This window comes from Lepisosteus platostomus, chromosome 10, assembly GCF_059453375.1.
Source record: "Lepisosteus platostomus isolate fLepPlt1 chromosome 10, fLepPlt1.hap1, whole genome shotgun sequence".
Taxonomy (NCBI): Eukaryota; Metazoa; Chordata; class Actinopteri; order Semionotiformes; family Lepisosteidae; genus Lepisosteus; species Lepisosteus platostomus.
The window spans coordinates 9,948,753-9,969,343 of NC_142620.1; the positions used below are offsets into that span (position 1 = coordinate 9,948,753).

A 20,591-nucleotide genomic window follows, 5' to 3' on the forward strand; every position below is an offset into this window, starting at 1 on the left:
TGGGATTGTAAAAAAAAAAACTTAAATATTGTGATTTGTATTTACATATGTGCATACACAATTACAATGATTGAAAGCTAGCAGGTCACGCAGGCTCCTAAAGCACATTCTCATTCTCTCTCCGACTCTGTCATGTACACACGTGTTTATTTTAGTCACAAAGAGAGCAGTATCACTCTTTCTGCTATAGATGTTTACATGCTGTAGAATCTATGCATTTTCATACTGGTTATTCTTCAGCTAGCCTGTTTGTCATCAAGGCTTTTCAACTCAGACTTTGTATTGAAGAAATAGACATCAGAAGCAGGAATTGCTGATTTGTTTGAATGGCTTTCTTTTTCCCCGTGTTCAGCGTCTGCACGACTATAATCTGTAGATTTTACAGAAATGAGGGTCAAAACACAAGCCACGCACAGGCCACGCACAGCCTGACCTCATCCAAGCCCCTGCTGGAAAGAATGTCATGCAAAAAAGAAAAATGAGAAAAATGGAAAAGTGGGAAAAACAGTTTGGCTAAACGAAGGAGGAAAAAATTCTCATCTACAGTTTTCATTATTTCAAACTTTTATTGGCTCAAGAGTTTTTGGCAGCCCTAGTAGGGCGAGTATTGTGCCACTTTAGCTTGTGAGCGATGTGAGATGCAGACGCGTGTTTAACCCTGTTGGCTGGGGGAACAGTCTGGCCAGGAGGACGAGACCATCGGAGTCCCACGCCAGGCCTAAGGAGAAAAGGAGCTGCTCCAGGAGGTGAAGGGACAATGATGGGAATGCTGAGAAAGGCAAAGGGAAGGTTTTGTTACCTGTACCGATCCTTAGCTGGGCACGGAGGAGAGCTGGACCTATTCTAGGGTGAGACTTTCATTGCCAAACACTGCCCTGTGTGTTCCACAAACACACCACCTCCACTCCTAAGGCTCAGGCTTCACTCGATGGGGAAAAAAAACACACACGCACACAGACATGAAAAATACGTTCCAATCCATTGTTTCTCCCAAATACTGCAGCTCAACAGAAGCTCAACCACTTATTTAAGTTCTAAAAGATGTGGCATTTTGTGATACAGCCCTTGCATTGAACTCTGAAAGTGTATGTGTTCTGCCGTTTCTTTGATATAGGCGATGGAAAAGAATGGATTATCCACTTCTCATTTTAATTATACCATTGAAGCGTTTATTTTGTCCATTCAAATGTCACACACAGGAAATGGCATCTGTTTTTTTTTAAGCTCTGCTTCTTTAAGAAAGATCAAATATTACGGGAAAAGAGCTGCAGTGTAGTAGTGTAAATTTTACTACGAGAACTCGAAATGATACTACAACAATATTAATTATACATTTTTACCACAGTTCAGGGCACATGTAGCCAAAAGAACACACCATGCTAATTACTGGCATGGTACCACTATAAGCAGATTGCCACATTGAAACAGCTCTCAGCCACATCTTTGTTTCCTTAAATTCACCTTCTGGATGTGTGGGGAGTGTTTCCTACAGCAGCGTTTGTCATTGTGAGATTCGCAAAGCCTTGTTTTCTGCTGGAGTTCACATATTGATATTTAGAAGAGGGAAGAGAGATTTAATTGAATCCATTTGTTTGTAGCAAGGCCCCTGTGCAAACACAAAACAAACAATTACAATGCTGATTAATAACCATAAAATATTAGTGGCAGGAAATTAATCCACAGCACAAATACATAAGCTAATACACAAACACCTTACTTAGGCCTTTAAAGTTCACTTTTAATTTCAGTGTTACAGTATGCACATATTTCAAGAAAGCAAAACAGATCTATGCCTTGTTTGGCCAGTTCCTTTATGTCGACTCTTTATTATTCCAAGGTTAGGAAATTAAAATACTTTGTTCACAATCTTGAATGTATTTTTCTGACTTTCTTAGCAAGTGGAAGAAGGATGGCAACGTTATTAACCTGGCAGCCAGTGTGTGAACTGTACGATACAAAATAGACAGGTGGTATTGGTATAGTCCTAGTTTTCAACGACTCACAACGATGCAGTGTTAATGTTACAAACGTGAGTGCTTCAGCTTCATTTGAGTCACCCTCCTCTTGCATTACGCTAGCACTTTTTCCAATGCCTATACTTTGTTGAGATCTGGTGGCTTCCCTCTTTTGAAATCCAAGGCAGAAAGCAGGTAATAGAGGCAACCGAACGAATGTGGCGAACTTAAAATCAGCAGACAAAAGATCTCCGACATTTGCAAGTGCAATGTAAACACCAGATGACAAGCCTTTGGTGTTGTCTACAAAATCTCCAAAAATATCAAAAAAGAGAATACAAACAATGGAATACATCAACACATATCCGTCTTGAACTGGGGCACAAAGGACATAACCTTTGTTTTTGCCGAAGGGAAGCATTTGGATTTAATTATGTGCTTGGGGTTGACAGTTTATCTCCACAAATTGAAATCCCTTTCGTAGGACCTCTTATGTCTAAAAGATGGCTTAATCTAGTAAGTGAAAGGCTCCCTGCTGTGTCTTATGTTGTGCTATAAAAAAGTTGCAGAAGCATTGTGTTAGCCATAGCCCTGGCTGTCTGAAGGATCACCAGTATTTTCCTTTGAGGTCTTGTGAACCTGCAACATTGTCACATGAGGGATCAGCTCCTTTCCCAGTGACCACCACATTATTGCATGCAGGGAGAGGTGTGTGCGGAATTCTGAGACTCTCCGTCTACAGTAAATGCTAAAAAATCAAGGCAGACCTGCCTGTGGTAAAAGCTAATCTGACTTTTGCAAAAGTCTGATCATAACGTTTTCCTCCTAGGAATCGAGAAATAATTGGAACGGAAACATCTGTCACTTTTTTTTCCTTTTTGGGCTGCTTCCACTGATCTTGAACAAGTCTGATTGCTGGACTGATTTGTTTCGTTTGCTGTTTTGATCTGGTGTGACTTTGCCATTGTCTACTGCCGGTAACCTCCCTAGGTTGGCTTTGTAAATAACACCTTGTTCCTAAATGGTTAGTTCCAGGTTAATGAACATATAACTAACAGAGAACTGTGGTGAATTCATCGTGATCTTCAAGTTTCTGCACTGATTTGCGCCTTCCTGTCTGTGTTGTAACTACCAGCTCATAGTCACCGTTTTTTTCAAGTATCAGATAGTGCTCTTGTTTCAGCAGGTTTGTAAGAAATACAGCTCTCTAGTTTGACCCATCATTCTGCCGCCCAGCAGAAATATTCCGATTGCATCCCTGCTCCAGTTGAGAAGATGTGATCATGGAGATGGAGTGCACCAAAGAGTCCTAACTCTCCCCATTCTGCAAACCCTTGGTGCTCTCTTGTCTTCCAGCCTGCTGGCTAGTGTTCCTGTCCCCCCACACGCAAGAAACTCCACTGTACAGCATGGAGCTGCAGTCCGCCTGGTGTTAAATAGTGTGGAAGGTTTGCTTACCACCCATTTATCTTATTGATTTATCGACTAATTTATAGTTATTATAGTAGCTACTCATTTATAGTAGATATTAATATATCTACTGATTTATGTTGGTTTTAGGGGAGTAGAAATGTAATTAATATGGATGTGTTAGAAGGCTTTGGTATAAACATGGCTCCTATCTTGTTTTAAACCAAAAACATCAGACCAGGATGTCCTCCCATCTGTCAATATATTTGTCCAGGTGATGTTTGCAGCCTAACAAGGATGCTTAACGTACAACAACATTATCTCCCTTTTCCTGAATACTTAAACTCAGCCAGTCAGATATAACAGTGTCAACACATCAAGACACCACACTGTTAATCTATTTTGTAGGCATGGAGCGGGCACTAAAATTGGATTCACCATTTATTTAGCAATATTCTTTTTTAAATGCATTAAATGGAAAAAAAGTTGGCTGCAACTTTGAAAAAAATGCTCAATCGTCATTTATTTTGTTTCTTTCAATCAGGTAAATACAAGTATGATACAGCAGAAAGGAACTCTACCTAACAAGAGCTAAAGAAAACCTCAGATACCGAACAACGTTGAAAAACCAAGGAGAACAGACCGGTGGCTCAAAAGTTCTCTTCAAAGACCACGTCTCACCGTCTCCAGCGAGAACAGCAACAGCGTCTCCGTGTTGCGGAAAACAGCTACGTGTGTTTCTATCGGTCTGGTTTGAAGGTGAAGGAAGACTGAATCAGGCTGCCCTCGGCCTCTCTCTCTCTCTCTCCGATTGTGTGCTTGGATTCGAGAGTGTTTAATCTTCTCTCAAAGAGCTATTGAAATACACTGCCCTTTCAATTAAGTGCTTTCTTGTTCTGGGCCCTACCTCGTGTTCTTAATGAAGACACGTTTCATTTTCAATATTTTTTCAATAACATTAATATTGCGCCGGACGGGAGACTGAGCACCGGCGGCGCGGTAATAAACTTGTGATGGGGAAATTGTTTAGGCATGTGTGTAGGGTGGTGGGGGGGATAAAGTTACTAATGGGAACTGTGGATGTCGCTTAAAACCGATTGCATCACGCTAACCGCAACTGGACAGAGGGTGCCGGCTCCCTTTTTTTCAGTATTCGAGACTGTGATTTTATATTTATATCACAATTAAAATGTAAATGAACGTTACCATTTTAATCTTAATCTTTATACCAACCGGATTTTCTTGGAATTTGCTCAAAGACAGGAGACAAGACACAGAATGCAGAAATTAGTTTTCTTTCGAAAGAAAATGAAAAGTAAAGTTTGGAATGCAATATCGTATACTGTATGTGTCCATGTGATACGTAAATAACGTCTGAATCCATGGTGCTCGCCGGCATCTTCACTCGGATTGAAACGGTATATTCGAGAGAGGGTCCTAAGGCTCTTTTTTAAAACGCAGGTCCCTGCAATCGCCATAACTTCATCCCAGTTAAAGTTATTTAAAAGGGTGTCCGCGTTCCCATAGACATCGCAGGGTATGTGTCTTAAACTAACACGTAAACCTAACAGATCACCGGTGTTTTCTTTCAAACAGGTAATTTGTACTGACGCTCTTTCAAAAATGAGTCCCGGAGCCCTCACTGAAGTCTCAGACAAAGAAGAAGAAAAGAGTTTTAAAAATCATCCTTATCCCGCAATCGTCAATTAGTCTCTAATTGATGTTAATCCCGCTACAATATTTATTAAATATTTTATTATGAATAGTATTATTATCTGCATTGTCATGCTGACCCTGATCTCTAGAACAGGGGTGCTGGAAGACGTTAATACTTCAAAGCATCCCTCACGGTCCTGTGTTTAACTCTTCAGGTGTACAGCTTGATACAGAGCTGGTCTCTGTAGCGCAATCAGAATTTATATTTAATACGGAATCCCGGTAAACATTATGTGCACGCAAACCGTTCAGGAAACTCCAGTGAGATCATTTAATTTGAAATAAAAAATACAATTGATGCGATGATAACAGCAGGGGCTGGTGGCGGGTGTTGTAGTGACGATGAAGAGAATTGTAATACTGTAGCCATCCTCGTTTTAAGATTCTTGGTATATTTACGTCATCGTTTTATATTTAAATACTAAACTGGAAAATAACCCATGGTATGTTGTTTGCCCAGAAAGCCCTACAAACAAACAAGAGCAATCAAGAGGTGGGCTGCATTTAGAAACTAGCAGTTACTACTAATAAAAATGTCATATATTTTTTTTTAAATACAATACTTCACTTCAATTATAAACTACGTTATTGACTTAAATGTTTCAAGTTGGAACATTTGTTTGACAAGTTCTATTCAGTTTTCAGGTGCTACTCGGGTGTTTTATATGAATAAACACAGCTGCCAACTTTCTGTTAAAGTTCACATTACACACAGTTCACAGACTGCGGGATTACAGATTGCAAAATGACTCCAATTTAAGAAAATCGTAACGTCAGCACGAAGTTACCTTGACCTATACTATCGGCTCTGAAAAGGGATATATAATTTACATGTTAACGTTGCTTAAATAATATCAAGTTAATTTAGCTGACAGGAATGAGTTAAAACATTTTGGATCTAGTTGAGAGTTTGATATCGATATTTCAAACTGATTTATATATATCGACGAACGCTCGCACTAAACGTTATTTTTCCCTTTACGGTTTAAGGCGACGGCAACGTTGGAATAGCTCCGTATAGTGATATTGTAAACCTTGTTGTCGTCGCTCCAAAATGGAAAAGGCTTCCAAAAAAGAAGGCCTCGATTTTGAAATATTATTTTAAATGCTTTGTGTTGCTCGGGCGCGTGAAGAAAGGGGATAACTTTATGTGGGAACTCTTTACGTGAAGTGGGACAGGATTCCCAGGAGTCTTAACCCTACAATTCGTTTTCCATAAACCGGGATAAACAACGACTTCTTCAATTAGCCGCGAGGCAGCGGGGTTACTGATAGCCGCTGGCGTTAACACGAGGTGTGCGATTTCGTTTTCCCGTCGTTCTCCTTTTTAAATATAGAAATTCCCCGAGGCGGTGTGGTATTTAAAAATGAATAATTTATCAATTTAGCTCTAAAGAGTCGGTGCGGGTTACATCCGAGCTATAATCTCGAGCTGCGTCAGGCGAACTGGACGCTGGATCCTGCAGTCCAAAACCGTTTAAGATTAAACCTCTCAGAATGTTTTAGTAGTCGACTAACAATAATCACAGGTTATCATTTTCATCTAGCGTTTGTAATGGAATATTCATGGAATTTCCTTATGAGATGTAAATGCTAAAATTAGTAAATACGTAAATAGTAATAAATACATAGTAAAAAAAGAAAATATAATATGACAACTCAGTGAATTTAGGGGGAAATGGTTTCATATAATGGTTGCATATAAAATTAATGATGTAAAGGTGTCATCGTATATGTATATAATTATTGCCTTTTCGGGGAAAAAAAACGTTATTTTTAAAACGTTTTCAAGCTGATTCAAATAACAGCTCGTCGAAATCCAACTTCATGAACTCTCTGAATTGCGTCTTGTTTTCCATAAAGTAAATAATTGTGTCGTTCTTCGGACAGACGATCGAAATTTTAAGAAGAAGAAAAAAAAACAGACGACTGTAAATGCATTTTAGATTCTGTGACAGGTTGGGTCCCTCTTTCTGTTCCCTGGCTGCCGGGGTGTGGAGAGTTTATTGGAAGACAGTCCTGAAAGAGTTTGCAGCAAACAAAGTTGCGAGGCTGTGAAAAGAGCAGCAATAACAATTAGCTTGTTCGCTAATCCCTAACAAAACGCGACCTGTCCCCGAGCGCTCCGAGAAACTGCGGGCACGCGGGGGGGTTGGGGCTGAGGGAATCGGGGGAAACGGGGACAAAAGAGGCTGATCCGTGGGCCCCTGTAAGAGTGGGTGGGTGACACACAATGCAAATAATCCTGGTATAAAATTATATGGAGTTCCTCCTTTTGCTGTTTGCTTTTACGCAGCCGTTGTGTTTCGGTTCTAACCAAATGTTTTATTATTATTTACAAACTGGAGGTATGAGCAGGCAGACACGACTGATACGGAGACGGACGTGATGGATTGATTTGATGAAGTACGTTAACAATGGACTGACATGTAAAATCATACCCTTTTCTCTCCCGTCCTCTTCTTCCACTGATGGTCTGATAGTGACCGAACCTCTGAAGTTGCTAGCAGTGAGCCTCGACGTTCGCCGCCAAACTTTTGTTTCCATCGCAGAGGAAGATCAGTCCTCTTACGGAAAACTTAGCTCACGTCCTATCTGAGACCTTTTATTTCGTCCTGCCTCTGATTATTTCAACGGTGATGATTAAACCTCGCACCGCACGCATTTCAGAATGGCAAACGCAGAGTTGAGAATGCGTGAATTTCCTGCTCAAACCGACCGGGGGTTTATGAAGCTGTGGATTCCGGCTTTGGGTTTAAAACCTAAATCTATATTCAAATCTGACTGAGGTGTGTGTGAGTGAGAGAGTGAGGGAGAGAGAGAGAGGGGGGGAGCGGGGAAGATTGTGTGGGATGTGTGTCTGGATTTCTCAAAGCTTTCTAAAGAGGATACATATACCAAACAGTGACAAAATCCTCCCGATTTGTTTTTGTGGGGATGCACTCGTTTCACAGAGGACTGGAGGTTAAGTGGGGGTTCGAAGCAGTCGTTTCTCTCGTTCAAACCCTCGGCAGACAGTCATTTGATATCCCACCTGAAAATGCCATCACTTTAAATTATTATTATTAAAATTATTAAAAAATATTATTGTTGTTGTTGTTGTTGTTGTTGTTGTTAATATTATTCACTCGTTTGCTTATAGCGTTCGCTTTGCTTCATGTTGATACACTGATGGAAAGATCGAAAAACTATTTCGGAATTTTTTCTCCTATACATTTTCCTCTTGGATGTTTTTTTCGTTGACACCAGACAGCTCAGAGTGACTCCGAGCGGGATGTCAAATTCCTCCCTTATCACGCCTACCTTTGGGAACTCATTTCTAGCTTTGAAATACACATACGCTCAGAAAGAGCACGTATAGATGAACTACCGTGTTTTATGTAGGCCTAAATATGCTTAAATTGTAGTATTATACAATGTAGTTGAAAAAAGTAGAAGTTCGGAAACTTGTTCTACTTTATTAAAGCACGTGTCAAATGCCAGAACATAAATTAACTATCCATTGGTTTTGGGTATTATTTCTTAGATATTGACAACTTCCGCAACCGTACTTTCTATATTATTATTATTATTATTATTATTATTATTATTATTATTATTGTTGTTGTTGTTGTTGTTGTTGTTGTTGTTGTTGTTGTTGTTGTTGTTGTTGTCGTTGTTGTTCCCTAATAAGAGTATATTTCCTCAAATTTCTAGCGATTATTCAAGTCATATTACCGTCTAAAAGGTGATTTATAAAATAATACAATACAAGTTAGACTGTTCCACTGTAAGCAGAATTTATATCCGACACAAAAAAATCAAATCCATACATACCTGAAGTGTCCTTTGCAATTCCCCCAAAAAGACAGTGGTTGAAATTAAATCAATAAATCATCGCCCATCTCTGCTGTTCCCATCAAAGAACTTCACAGGACCTTCTTAAACGTCCTTGTTCTTGTCTGAGAAGTGGGCACCTCCAGGTTTGTGTCGCCATGTATCTGTCGCAACAGAAATCCGTGGCAAGGTTTGTAATGTGCAAATTTAGCGCTATTAAAAACTCTTCGGGCAGCCCCTAAACACGCACCGTCCGGAGTATATAACCTCAGCAACTACATAGTTGGGGTGTTTCAGGGAGTTTTCAGTCTTACCTGCACTAACTTCGCTTCCTTGGGAATTCCCAGTCTCTCTTCTGAAAACTTCAACTACAGTATTCCGTCGCTTACTCGCTTGTCATGGGGCAGAAGCAGTGTCGGGAGCAGGGCGTGACAGTATATGTTCTTCAGAGGGTCGCCGAGTCTCTTTTGCGCGACTCTAGATCTGTATGGTTGTTATATATAAAAAAAAAGAAGAACAAATTCTACCGGTCTGTCTTTCCCCGTGGTGCACACTACGATGTCAGTGAAACCCTGGCTTAGGTATTTAGGGAAGCCGTCCGGTGAGCCGGTTGAGTCCTCGGGGCGCGAGTGGGGGGTGTTTACTGCTGTTTTTAATTAATCGTGGGGTTCAGGGGACGTCATGCTCACCTTTCTTCTCTAGAAAGTCCTACTATCTAGGACTGAAAACAATGCCCTCTGTTGTCCCTCAGAAGACGGTAGTAGCGGTTGTATTTATGGTGTGTGTGTCTGTATGTGTGGGGGGGTGTTTATAGTAAAAGCAACATTTTAAAATGTGTAGATAATAAATCCATCAGGGGCTCCCATGTATCCGCCGCCTCTATCAACCCTGACCCAGGAGGACTGGAGACGTTGGACGACAGCAAGACTGTTCGCTCCCACCCGTAGCGCTATTGCGCTGTACACTGGCGTGTTATTATTATTTTCCCTTCTCTGACTCCGAACTGGGTACGTTGTCAATCAGGCTCTCGCTGCCATTGGCTGGGGAGTTTGCGTCAAAAAGTTGCTGGTGAGATTTGTCTCTCAGCAAATCTCCCTGAGAGAGAAACAGACCTCAACCTTCCAGCCTCTCTCATTGGACGGCGCGCTCTCTCCAAGCCCAACTCCGCAACTTCGACAGAAAGATCAACAAATCGCTACCGTATGTATTTTCAATTCTTCCCCAGGATTTCGCCACCGCTTCGCAAAATGTCGCGCAAAATGTCCAGGCTTGAATTCGCCTGATTTTTCTCTTCTGCTGTTTTTTTTTCTCTTTCTTACAGGATTTCCTTACTTTCAAGTTTTTTTTCGGGGGGGTGGGGGCACAAATCGAATTTCGGCCGAACCCGCTCCCGGAAAATCAGGTAAGAGTCATTCCCGTGTGTTTTTGAGGACTGTGTTTCGAATCCCTTTTTTTATTATTTACGGCGTAGAAGTGCAGCACTCCGTGGAGATTTTTTTTTCGCAGGCGGTTGTTTTAGAAAGAAACTGGTGGGCGATAAAATAAGTTTTAGTCTATTAAACGAAGTCTGTCTTGAAAAAATACACGATCGGGAATTAAAATGGCTATTTTGCTCTGCATAGTAATCAAATCAAATCTTTGTAATCCGAATTAGCTTGTAGAAAAACTAGATTTCACGGCGAAAACTCAAGCCTACTGCACAACGTGTTACCTGTGAAACCGCTTGTGCATTTAAGCCTGGAAATAAACATACAAGGATGTATCATGAACAAAACGGTTTACTGTGTTTTCGAATTTTGCTTCCACTAAACGGATTTATAAAAGCAAATAGTGTTGTAATAATCGTTTTACATTGTTAAGATATTCAGAAACTCCTGGCGCAACTTTCGCCTGTTCGTATTTTCTTCCGAATTCCGCTGAATGTCCCCACTTGTAATGGAAATACAGGCGGACAAAGAGCGGTAATTGAGGAGGCGTGTATCGGAGTCTTTCTTCCCCGAGTAGTCCTGCTCTCTCCGCCCCCCGGCACCCCGATTTCCACTGCTGCTCGCCTGTCCCCCCTCTCCGGCAGAGCGCGGGCAGGCAAGAAACCGTGCAGGAATGGACCGGGTCAGACAGTCTGGGCTGCACGCCTCCGTTTGCGGTCCACTATTCCTTTAGATCCTCCAAACTGCGATATACTCCCCGGTCCCGAGAATCCCGTTTCCGCCCAGACACGGTGATCGATGCAGAAGACTGCAAACGAATAGTCTGTATTAACGCGGTGCTTTAGTCATCACATAGTTCGGCTACTGTGGCCGCCGGTGGTATCCTGGCAGTCGTTAAATCGATCAAACGAGGTTTTTTGCTGTATGAACCGAAAGGATATTTTAATTCTGGAATATCTAAACTGTTTCTGTGGTATTTCGTATGGCGTCGATATATAAAACGAACACATAAAACTGAGTTAGAAATTAACCCTTTTCTTTCGTGTAACTCGCCCTGAGAAATTTTGATTACTGCCCAGTCAAACGGGCTCTGTGCTTCTTGAAATTGCTCTTCCGCTGGAAATGCAACTTTCATGTAAACGAATTAAATATTGGGTGTTTCTTTACACGAATCCCGCATGCCATTTGTATCAGTACAGTCTACACGCGCAAAATAGACTTTTTGCTCAGTATAAAAACGTATCTTATGAAAATTAGACATATGTACATGTAAAATTATACTATATAATTGTCATTTTGCTGATGTAAAAACATAAGATACGTACAGTATATATATATACATTTGGATGTAGCCTACAAGATTAGCATATATTTGAATTAAATATCGTACAATATATGCATCGAAGGGATTTTCAGTAATATGTGCTATTCGTTTTTTTAAAAGTCTGAATAATTGTGTTGTTGTTGTTGTTTTGTTTTAGAAATGTATGGAATTAAATTGATTTACCCGTAAACCAGTGGTGAATTTATATTCCCCGCTCTTGTCTGAGGGCTTGTACCTTAAGAATCTCCAGACACATTAACACATTTTCTAAATAAATATAGGAACGCTTGGGCTCTGACTGACTGACTACTCCCGCTCCAATCTGGACATGGAAAAAAAAAACGTTTACAGAAATACAGGCCTTTAAAACAACTGCGGCCGACAATCGGCTAGGCTGCGTTTTTGATCAACAGAATGCCAGTCTATGGTTGTTGTTTTTTTTTGTTTCATTTTCATCAAGCAGAAAATTAATCAGCCCAAATGCGCTGCAGAGTCGAGGTTAGCGTCCTGTAATTAGGGAGCGCGTGCCACCCGGATTATCTCGTTAATTTATCAAGAAAAAAACATTTATTATAATTAATTCTTGGACAGGGTAATTATTATTGAACGGGTGAGGAGCAACTGGTAGACGAAGGTCTGTGCAAAATAAAGTGACAGATTGGCCCGGTTAGCCGTTAGATATAAAACGTGCAATCGTGGCCTCTTGCACTCAGGCGATCTCCGCTCCTACCAGTTCCAGCTCTGCAGGTATGAACCTCCGATTTTTATTCACAAACTGGAACTGAATGGAATTGTGGGTGGGACAAAACTGGGGACTTTCGGAAATCTTAAAATTAATACTCCTGGGATGAAAAAAAAGTGTTTCCTGTTTAATGTCGTATCTACCTGAACTGTAACTGAATACAGAACTAGTCTTATTGCTTGGCTTTAAATGTCCTGGGAGAAATAAGACATTCGTATGTATATTAATTATATAGTCGTATTTTTGCGTCATCTTTGTTGATATTTATTTTAGATTTCAATTATGTTTTGGCGTCTTCAATCCATTTGCCTTTTCGAATATTTTGACACCAAATCTATTTTTTTATAACGTGCGGGATAATTGCAAATTAAATTTTACGATCTCACGCACACATATACTTGTATGTTAGCACTAAGTGTTACTGACTTCTTAAGAAAAAGGGTTGTTCGTCCGAGGTGATTAAAGGAGTTTAGTTTATCTGGACTTTTTTGGGCTGTATTCCTCTTACCTTTACAGTTTAGGTATGGTGTTGCATTCATGGAGTATACAAGAGGCCCAGAAAAAAAAAGGTTAATTATATCCAAGGAGAAAAGGTTAATATTATTTTTCGTGTATTGTTTAACTGAACTTTGGGACAAGTTTCCTTTGAGGAAACGTGTGGTTTAAGATTTTATAGTCGCCATTTTGAAGATTCTCAGTGGCTCCGGGAAACTTGTAAAACACAAAAGTGATGATATCATGGGAGGGATCAGATAATATTATTACAAAAATCTGTCTTAGCAGCACTTGAGAAAGCTGATTGTTGCCGCGAGGGGTTGTTATCCAGTACGCCGTGGTTCCTGAAAAGTTCGAAAAAGTTGATAATTAATCTATTGCACTGGCATCGTGTACGGTGACAGTTATTCTGAGTTTTCTTAAAAGCTGAATTGTGTCAAGGGTTTTTTTTTTCTGTGCAGCAGTTTTGTAATTATGTGGTGTAATGTAATTATATATTATTTCAATGCGGGTATGATTCCTGGAATTCTTTTTTTTTTTAAAAAATCAATGTTATTTCTTGTTATCAACTAAGGTTATACAGCTCCCCATACAACCAAGGTGGATGTTAAGATTTTTCCAAAATCGTTACCCAGTTCGCAAGTTGTAGTCGGTTTTAACGCCGTAAATGAGCCAAGAGGTGCTGTGAAAGCGCGTAAAGAATGAGTTTGTAATTGAAAGTTGATTGTTTGTTTAACGCAAGTCTCTTTAAACACTTCTAATCAACACCTGTCGATTGCCTAATAAACTTCTTTTGAAATCTTCAAAATGAAATTACCGGAGGCGTTAATTAGTTGGAAATGACGAAGAGTAAAAAAAAAAAGACAGCAGCATGTCTAGTGGAACTGCAGAGTGAGAGAGTTGCTCAAGTTTCTGGTTATTTGCTGAAGTACTGGTGTTTCACATTTTAATGACATCCTATTTAAATTGACAGCGATTTCTATTATGTAGACAAAGCCCGCAGATATAATTAAAACGAAGAAGCGGTGCTAGCTTAATGGCTACAAAATGGGGAGCGAAGAGTTTTCTTCATTGTTTCTTTGTTTCTCGCCAACGGGGCTTTTGTTATCAGCATTATTTATCTGGCCAACACCGGCCTTTGTCTCTCCAAATGGCCCCCAATCAAGTCTACGTTGGAAACAATTAGCTGGTCCGAACCTATGGGTCCCTATGCAAATTGTGCTCCTTGTTGCTGCCCAGTGTGTCTGCATTTGAACGAATGTGTTTTGTTCTCCGAGAAGGCGTGCTGCAATTATGGGGTGTAGCTTGCTTTTTTTTTTTTTTTTTTGGGACACGTTTGTCAGGCAAGAGCATCACTCAGTTCACTGGGACAGCTGGGGGTCCAGGGCCGCCTTAAGAGCACAGTGCGAGCAGGACGGCGCTCATTCTGAACTTAGCGCCAGCAGCTACAGGAACAGCGAGCCCATCCCGCAAAGAAGCCGAAATCAGAGCAGCCCCTTCGGCTCACACGCAGCCTCCGCGCTTCTGTTTCTGATTTGTCGGGCAGGTACTCACCTCTCGCCAGCCGAGGGCCAGAAAGAACCAGCGAGGACTCCGAGGGGCCTTCTGCTTGCTTTTCGCCATTTTCGCCAATTTGTCCCTCCGAACCAACTTTAGCATGATGTCGTATCTCAAGCAACCACCTTACACAGTCAATGGGCTGAGTCTAACTACCTCTGGGATGGATCTCCTCCATCCGTCCGTAGGATACCCAGGTAAGCGCGCTCACTCTTCGATTCGCTATCAGGGTGCGGGGTTTTTACTTTTTTTTAATTTAGGGAACCATTTTTTTCTGCTTCTAAAAGGATTGTAATTTTTTAAATTGTTTACGAAACGAAGCGGCGAATTTCTAAAATGTCGTCGTTGTTGTTGTTTGTTTCTTAATGGACTGATTTTTCAGTTTTATATTCAGGTAAAAAATATTTGTACTCGAGATCCACCCCCCAAAAATACACAGTGGATAAATGTAAAAAGTGTTTGGTTCTCTTTTAAACTTGACAGGACATTAATAATTTGGCAATTGAGTAGAATGATATAACAAGGCCACATTGTATTTGTAGAAACTCTATGACCAGAGTTTTTTTTTAATGTAGCTTATTTTTCACCTAACGCCGAAGGCGTTAACATTTAACTACTTAATAATAATGTAGTAACAGAAACGTACATTTCTTACCGATTTTCTACAATTTTAAATAACCCTTTAGGAAAATTGAAATTACATTCATCTTTTAATTGCGCATATGCATTTGTGTGTTGGGGTATGAGCGTATAAAATACGCATGTTTATTAACGATAGTGTAATTATATATGATTTAAACAGTGTTTAAATATGAATTACCTTGTGATGACTATGTCGAAGCTCGGCAAAAAAAACAACTTTTCGGATTTTAACAAAATTCACAATTTATCTGCACACTTTTGTGGCTATTGGTAAATTCCCAAATTATTTAAGCATCACGCCCGGCCTCAAACTACATGCACTCGAATGTATTTTATTCATCTGCAGCAACGCCTCGGAAACAGAGACGGGAGCGGACTACTTTCACCCGCGCACAGCTCGACGTCTTGGAAGCCCTTTTCGCCAAGACTCGCTACCCGGATATATTCATGCGCGAGGAGGTGGCTCTGAAGATCAACCTGCCCGAGTCTCGTGTACAGGTGAGCAGGATCACCGCGAGAGCACAGGGGGGTGATCCCGCCACGGTCCGTGACAAACTCCCCCTCCCCTCCATTTTTCCCTTAGCAGCCTCTGGGGAGAATTTCAGAGAAGCTTTTAATATGAACCCTATATCCCCCTTCAGAATAAACCCAGTCTTGTACAGTGTGTGTGTGTTTTTCAATTGATTGCTCTAATCGCCGTGAACAGGGGCTCTCACACAAAATTTAATTTAAAAGCAGAGACGTGGCTTAAGAGGGTGATTTTAAAGTAGAACAGGGACACTCTCAAGTTGCGAGAGGTAGCTGAAGCAAACGAGTCATGAAACGTGTGATTATTGCTATTAGTAATACTTTATTGTTGTCCATAATATCTTAATTCGTTTGTGATCTAGCACACCTTGAGTTTAGCATTCAGGACGCACTCGATTTAACAGCGCTATATGAACAGGATTAGGATAATTATTAAGGGGGTCACAAGAAATGCCACTTATGTTTTAGACAGTTTAATAAATCATGGCACCACTTCCTCTGTCATTATTTTGTATTTTCACTATATTTGCGTGCACGTTGGTTCCCCTATTCACTCGCCAGTTCTGTGACCGATGCGCTGCTGTGTCGTAGGTTTGGTTTAAGAACAGGAGGGCGAAGTGCCGCCAGCAGCAACAGCAGCAGCAGAACGGGGGCCAGAACAAGGTCAGGCCGGCCAAGAAGAAGAGTTCCCCCGCCCGAGAGGCCAGCTCCGAGAGCGGGGCGAGCGGCCAGTTCACGCCGCCTTCTAGTACCTCCGTCCCGGCCATCTCCAGCAGCAGCGCGCCGGTGTCCATCTGGAGCCCGGCTTCTATTTCTCCCCTCTCCGACCCACTGTCTACCTCCTCCTCCTGCATGCAGAGGTCCTACCCGATGACCTACACGCAGGCGTCAGGATACAGCCAGGGCTACGCCGGATCTACTTCCTATTTTGGCGGGATGGACTGCGGGTCGTATCTTACTCCGATGCACCACCAGCTACCCGGGCCTGGATCCACCCTGAGCCCCATGAGCACCAACGCGGTGACCAGCCACCTCAACCAGTCCCCGGCGTCTCTCTCTGCCCAGGGCTACGGGGCATCGGGGCTAGGATTCAACTCGGCGGCAGACTGCTTGGATTATAAAGACCAAGCGGCATCCTGGAAGCTGAACTTCAATACTGATTGCTTGGATTACAAAGATCAGACCTCGTCTTGGAAGTTCCAAGTTTTGTGAAAGAGAACGTTGAGGCTGGACAGTTCCAACAATAACACGTAACGATAATGACCATCTAGTCCTGCCATCTTCCACTAGACATGCGAGTAAGAGACTGGACATTTCTGAGATGTTTCGGATTGAGGACGGGGTATTGATGGATCCCTTCACCGCCCTGCTCACTCTTTGACCATAACACGGAGAAAAAACTCTGGCCATGAACTTTTTTTTTTCTATTCTTGTTAACCTCGCAGGGCGCAAACAGACGACCGTCTCCTTGTCCGCGTGTATGTGTGTGCGTGCGTCTGTCTGCGAAAGGGACACCTGTTGGTTCAGGCGAAGGAAAACGCTGAGCGAACTCTTCTTCTTCGCCACCTTGATCAATGCCACGGAACAAATCGTTATCCCAGAGAGAAAAAAAAAACAGTAAGAAGAGCCAATCTTGGTTAAGTGCTTGGAATGGGCAGGCTTTCCTTAAGCTTCTTAAAACTTGCCGACCTGCTTCCCTGTTGGCAAGCCAGAGACCCTTTGATTCGGGGTGGTGTGTGGACTGCGCGCCCCCGCGGCGATCTGGATGCACTATTTTATTTAAGAAAAAAAATAATGTTTATAAGGAATCAATATGTAGTTTTTAAGAGACAATCAGTGTGTGTCTTATATAAATGGTACATATGTGTTTTTTATCTGTGCTAGCCTTCGAAACTGTGATCTGTTGTATTGTATGCAATTTGTGAGCGCCTTCGCACCAGCGAAACCGCTCTGCTGTGATTTGAATAGGTTTATAACTTTTTTTCTGAGCGAAAAAAGTATTAATAATGATAAAATAATAAAAAAAGATTAATTAAAGAAATCCCAGACTGCCCGAAACCTAAAACACGAGAGGGTCGGTGTTCGGGGAAAAAAATAAAAGGAAAACTTTCACCCATCTCCCTATTTCATCCCGCAATCTAACAACACCGTGAGCCCTAGGATACAGCTTGTGGGGTGTCGTGTGAGCCGTCAGTGCACCGAAACAGTGGACAGTAATTAAGGTCATGTCATCTGACCCCTCGTACAATAACTATTTAATTAAAACTGGAATTTTTTGTGTGTTTGCAAATGTTGATAGAATATTATATATAAGTATATATGCATAAACGTCAGCCTTGAATTTCGCACACATGTATGACTACATTAAAGTCGTTCTAGCACAAATCCAGTTGTCTTCCGCTCTTCCTGAGTTTAGCCCGCGGCGCTGAAAAGAAATAAAGATTCAAAGTGGAAAATAATTATCTACAATTATCTGGTGTTTTGGGATGGAGTGTAACACGATTAAGTGGCCTGTACTATTAAAGATAGATCTTTATTACATTTTAAAAGGGTGCTTTCGCTGTTACAGTAATTTTTTGAGGTTTGCTGGTACTCGGAGGTCAGGGTAATTCCCATAACAGCAAAAAGGAAGGTGACAGCTTTTCCTGACCAAAAATAACAATTTAATGAATAAATGAGGAAGAAAGGCACGATTTCCTGAAAGAAACCGTCCTTGGTCTGGTCACTTTATAGACTTCCACGATTTTTGTTAATGGTAAATAAATGATTAGCTCTCCTCTGGGGCGCTTTCATCGTAGTTTCACCTGGTTTAACGCGACGACCAAATGAGTTTAGTTCTGGTTATATGTTCAATAATGATGAAAAAAAACCATCGCTTTTCATAAAACTATAACAAAAATATTTGTAGTAAACAGACACCTTTTTATTTAGAAATTAAACGGACAATAGAGTCCTTGAAAGAATTCGGATTGTTTTCTCAGTGGATAAGTTTTTAAAAAATAGAAGAGAGGCGAACATTAGAGAAATCGAGTTGGATCAGGTATCCGCTTTAGAGGAGGCGAGAAAGAAGCATTTGCTTTGTGTAGTTGTACACATCTGTGCTGCGCAGGGGCTGACAGTAAAATTGCACTGTGGGCGCCGGTCCTTTTCTTCACAACATGTCAAGTGCTCAGAACCTGCTTCGGCGGCATTTTTATTTAAGGAAAAGTAAAGGACATTCTTCTCTTCACTGGGCGGCTGCAGTGTAACCCGAATCTGTTGGGAATCCGTGCAGAAATGCTCTATTCACAAAAGCCGGTCTTTGGAATTCCAAACCTGTAATTTGTACTTTTTTTTAAGGAAGAAAAACCATACAACTGTCCACTAAGTTCGTTTTCTGAATGGAAAACTATGTTAATAGTGCAGCCCCGGAAGCCAGGGACGGGGAAGTTATCCCCGGGTTTTGAGCTTAGTAATACAAAAAAAAAAAACACCATCGACTATGAGGAAATGTAACACATAGGCGAGCCGAGCGAACCTCAGCTCAGAATTTTTCTTTTGCTTTCAAACTATGACTCTTCAGCCGAAAGAGCAGTTTTCCTCGCTAAAAAGTTATTTTGGTGACAGTAGTACAGCCTTCGCGCCTTGTCGCGCCGACCGCTTCGGCTCTTGTCCTTGGCGTCAAATGAGTCCCGCTTGGATTTCCTTACTGACGGTGTATTTTGTTTAATAAATACGAACGTGATTCATAAACATTTTTAATGTGCACCCTGGTTTTCGAGGTGAAACCTACCCATGAAAAACCGGTTGGCAAAGCTATTACATTTACACTGGTTTGCGCTCACGACTCGAGTTAAAAGAGTTAAGAACTGAAGAGCATGTCCCCTCCAGTACTTGGAAAGAAAGATCTTCAAATTCTATTATTATATTTTTGATAGTCGTATGATTGCTAATTTATTAGCTATTTTATTAGTAATAGCATCATAGTGTTACCGGAGAGAAAAAAAAAACACATCCATCTAGCAGGCGCGTCAACGAGCACTCAGTCTTAACGTTGATCTGTTATTGACATTACTCTGTCATTATTGCGGTAGTGACAACGCAACTTATGATGTGAAAAATAAATTGTTTCCAGTGTCTCTCTCTCTCCTGAAAGTTTCCCCAATAAGAATTGGAGGCATGGGAAAGCCGTGTTAATCCTCAAAGAAAAGATAATCCCGATATTTCACTGGCGGGGGTTTCTTCGGGGTACGGGGCAGTCGCTGTCCAATTCATACACCCCGCCGCCGTCCCTGAGGGCTCGGCAAGAAATCTTTCACAGGGCAAAATATTCTCTGCCCCCCGAATTTAATTACGCAGCGGGAACCTAACGTTTCTGTTCGCGAAATAATATAAACAACACCTTGCTTTCGATTTTCGTTCGTACACCATTCTTTCATAAAGACGACGATACAATTTCTCCGTCTGCGCGTTAGTGTTACAATTCTGCGGAGAGAAACTCGAATTCTTTAAAACACCTGTAAGAACTCCTCTCCGTCTACCGAGGGCTAATTCGTTTGCATTAGCTTAACACGAACCCTGCGCCAGGAAGGAAAAACCTACATAATATCTTAGATCAGAAAACTTTTTTTCTTTAATCAGATCTCAGCCCCTACGGCTGCCTCTTTGTGCAACGAGGTTTTGCCAGGTCCTAAAAAGACGTGTTATAGTGCAAAGTTGGAAGCTGCTTTTAATGCTTTGGGATACAATCCGATTTGTAAGAGAGGCAGACCTACCATGTTAACGCGAACAATCGGTACCCCGGAGCCTTCTTCAACATAAAGCGGGAACTTAACAGAACTAAAATCGGATAAAGTAAATAGATGAGGACAAACAAAAAGGTTTACTGTCGGCTCCTCGGGTTGAATCAAAAGGTTTGACTCTGAGTACGCGGCGTAATTGTGAGTCGTCTGAATGAAGTAAAGTCAGTGGCAGTCGGATCTTTAATTAGTTTCCATGCT

General features: G+C 41.3%; 1 protein-coding gene and 1 long non-coding RNA gene across 5 annotated transcripts; one reads left to right on the plus strand and one right to left on the minus strand.

The window, feature by feature from the left end:
- Window positions 1-546: 546 nt before the first annotated feature.
- LOC148653262 (uncharacterized) lies at window positions 547-9,835 on the minus strand. 4 transcript variants are annotated; one of them, XR_015941633.1, is made up of 5 exons: window positions 9,212-9,835; window positions 8,898-9,061; window positions 1,462-1,606; window positions 800-919; window positions 547-718 (listed from the first exon to the last, which is right to left on the minus strand). It is a non-coding gene; the product is annotated as an uncharacterized LOC148653262 (long non-coding RNA). The 4 variants fall into 4 exon arrangements; XR_015941632.1 differs by lacking the exon at window positions 800-919 and having other exon boundaries at window positions 547-769; XR_015941631.1 differs by lacking the exons at window positions 547-718; window positions 800-919 and having other exon boundaries at window positions 1,141-1,606; window positions 9,212-9,380; window positions 9,587-9,835.
- Window positions 9,836-9,961: 126 nt separating this feature from the next.
- Window positions 9,962-17,997, plus strand: otx2b (orthodenticle homeobox 2b). The gene is made up of 5 exons (XM_088648051.1): window positions 9,962-10,097; window positions 10,219-10,299; window positions 14,432-14,639; window positions 15,431-15,582; window positions 16,204-17,997. Exons 3-5 carry the CDS (start codon window positions 14,543-14,545, stop codon window positions 16,822-16,824), a joined length of 870 nt encoding a protein of 289 aa, XP_088504177.1. The 5' UTR covers window positions 9,962-10,097; window positions 10,219-10,299; window positions 14,432-14,542; the 3' UTR covers window positions 16,825-17,997.
- The last annotated feature ends 2,594 nt before the right edge of the window (window positions 17,998-20,591 follow it).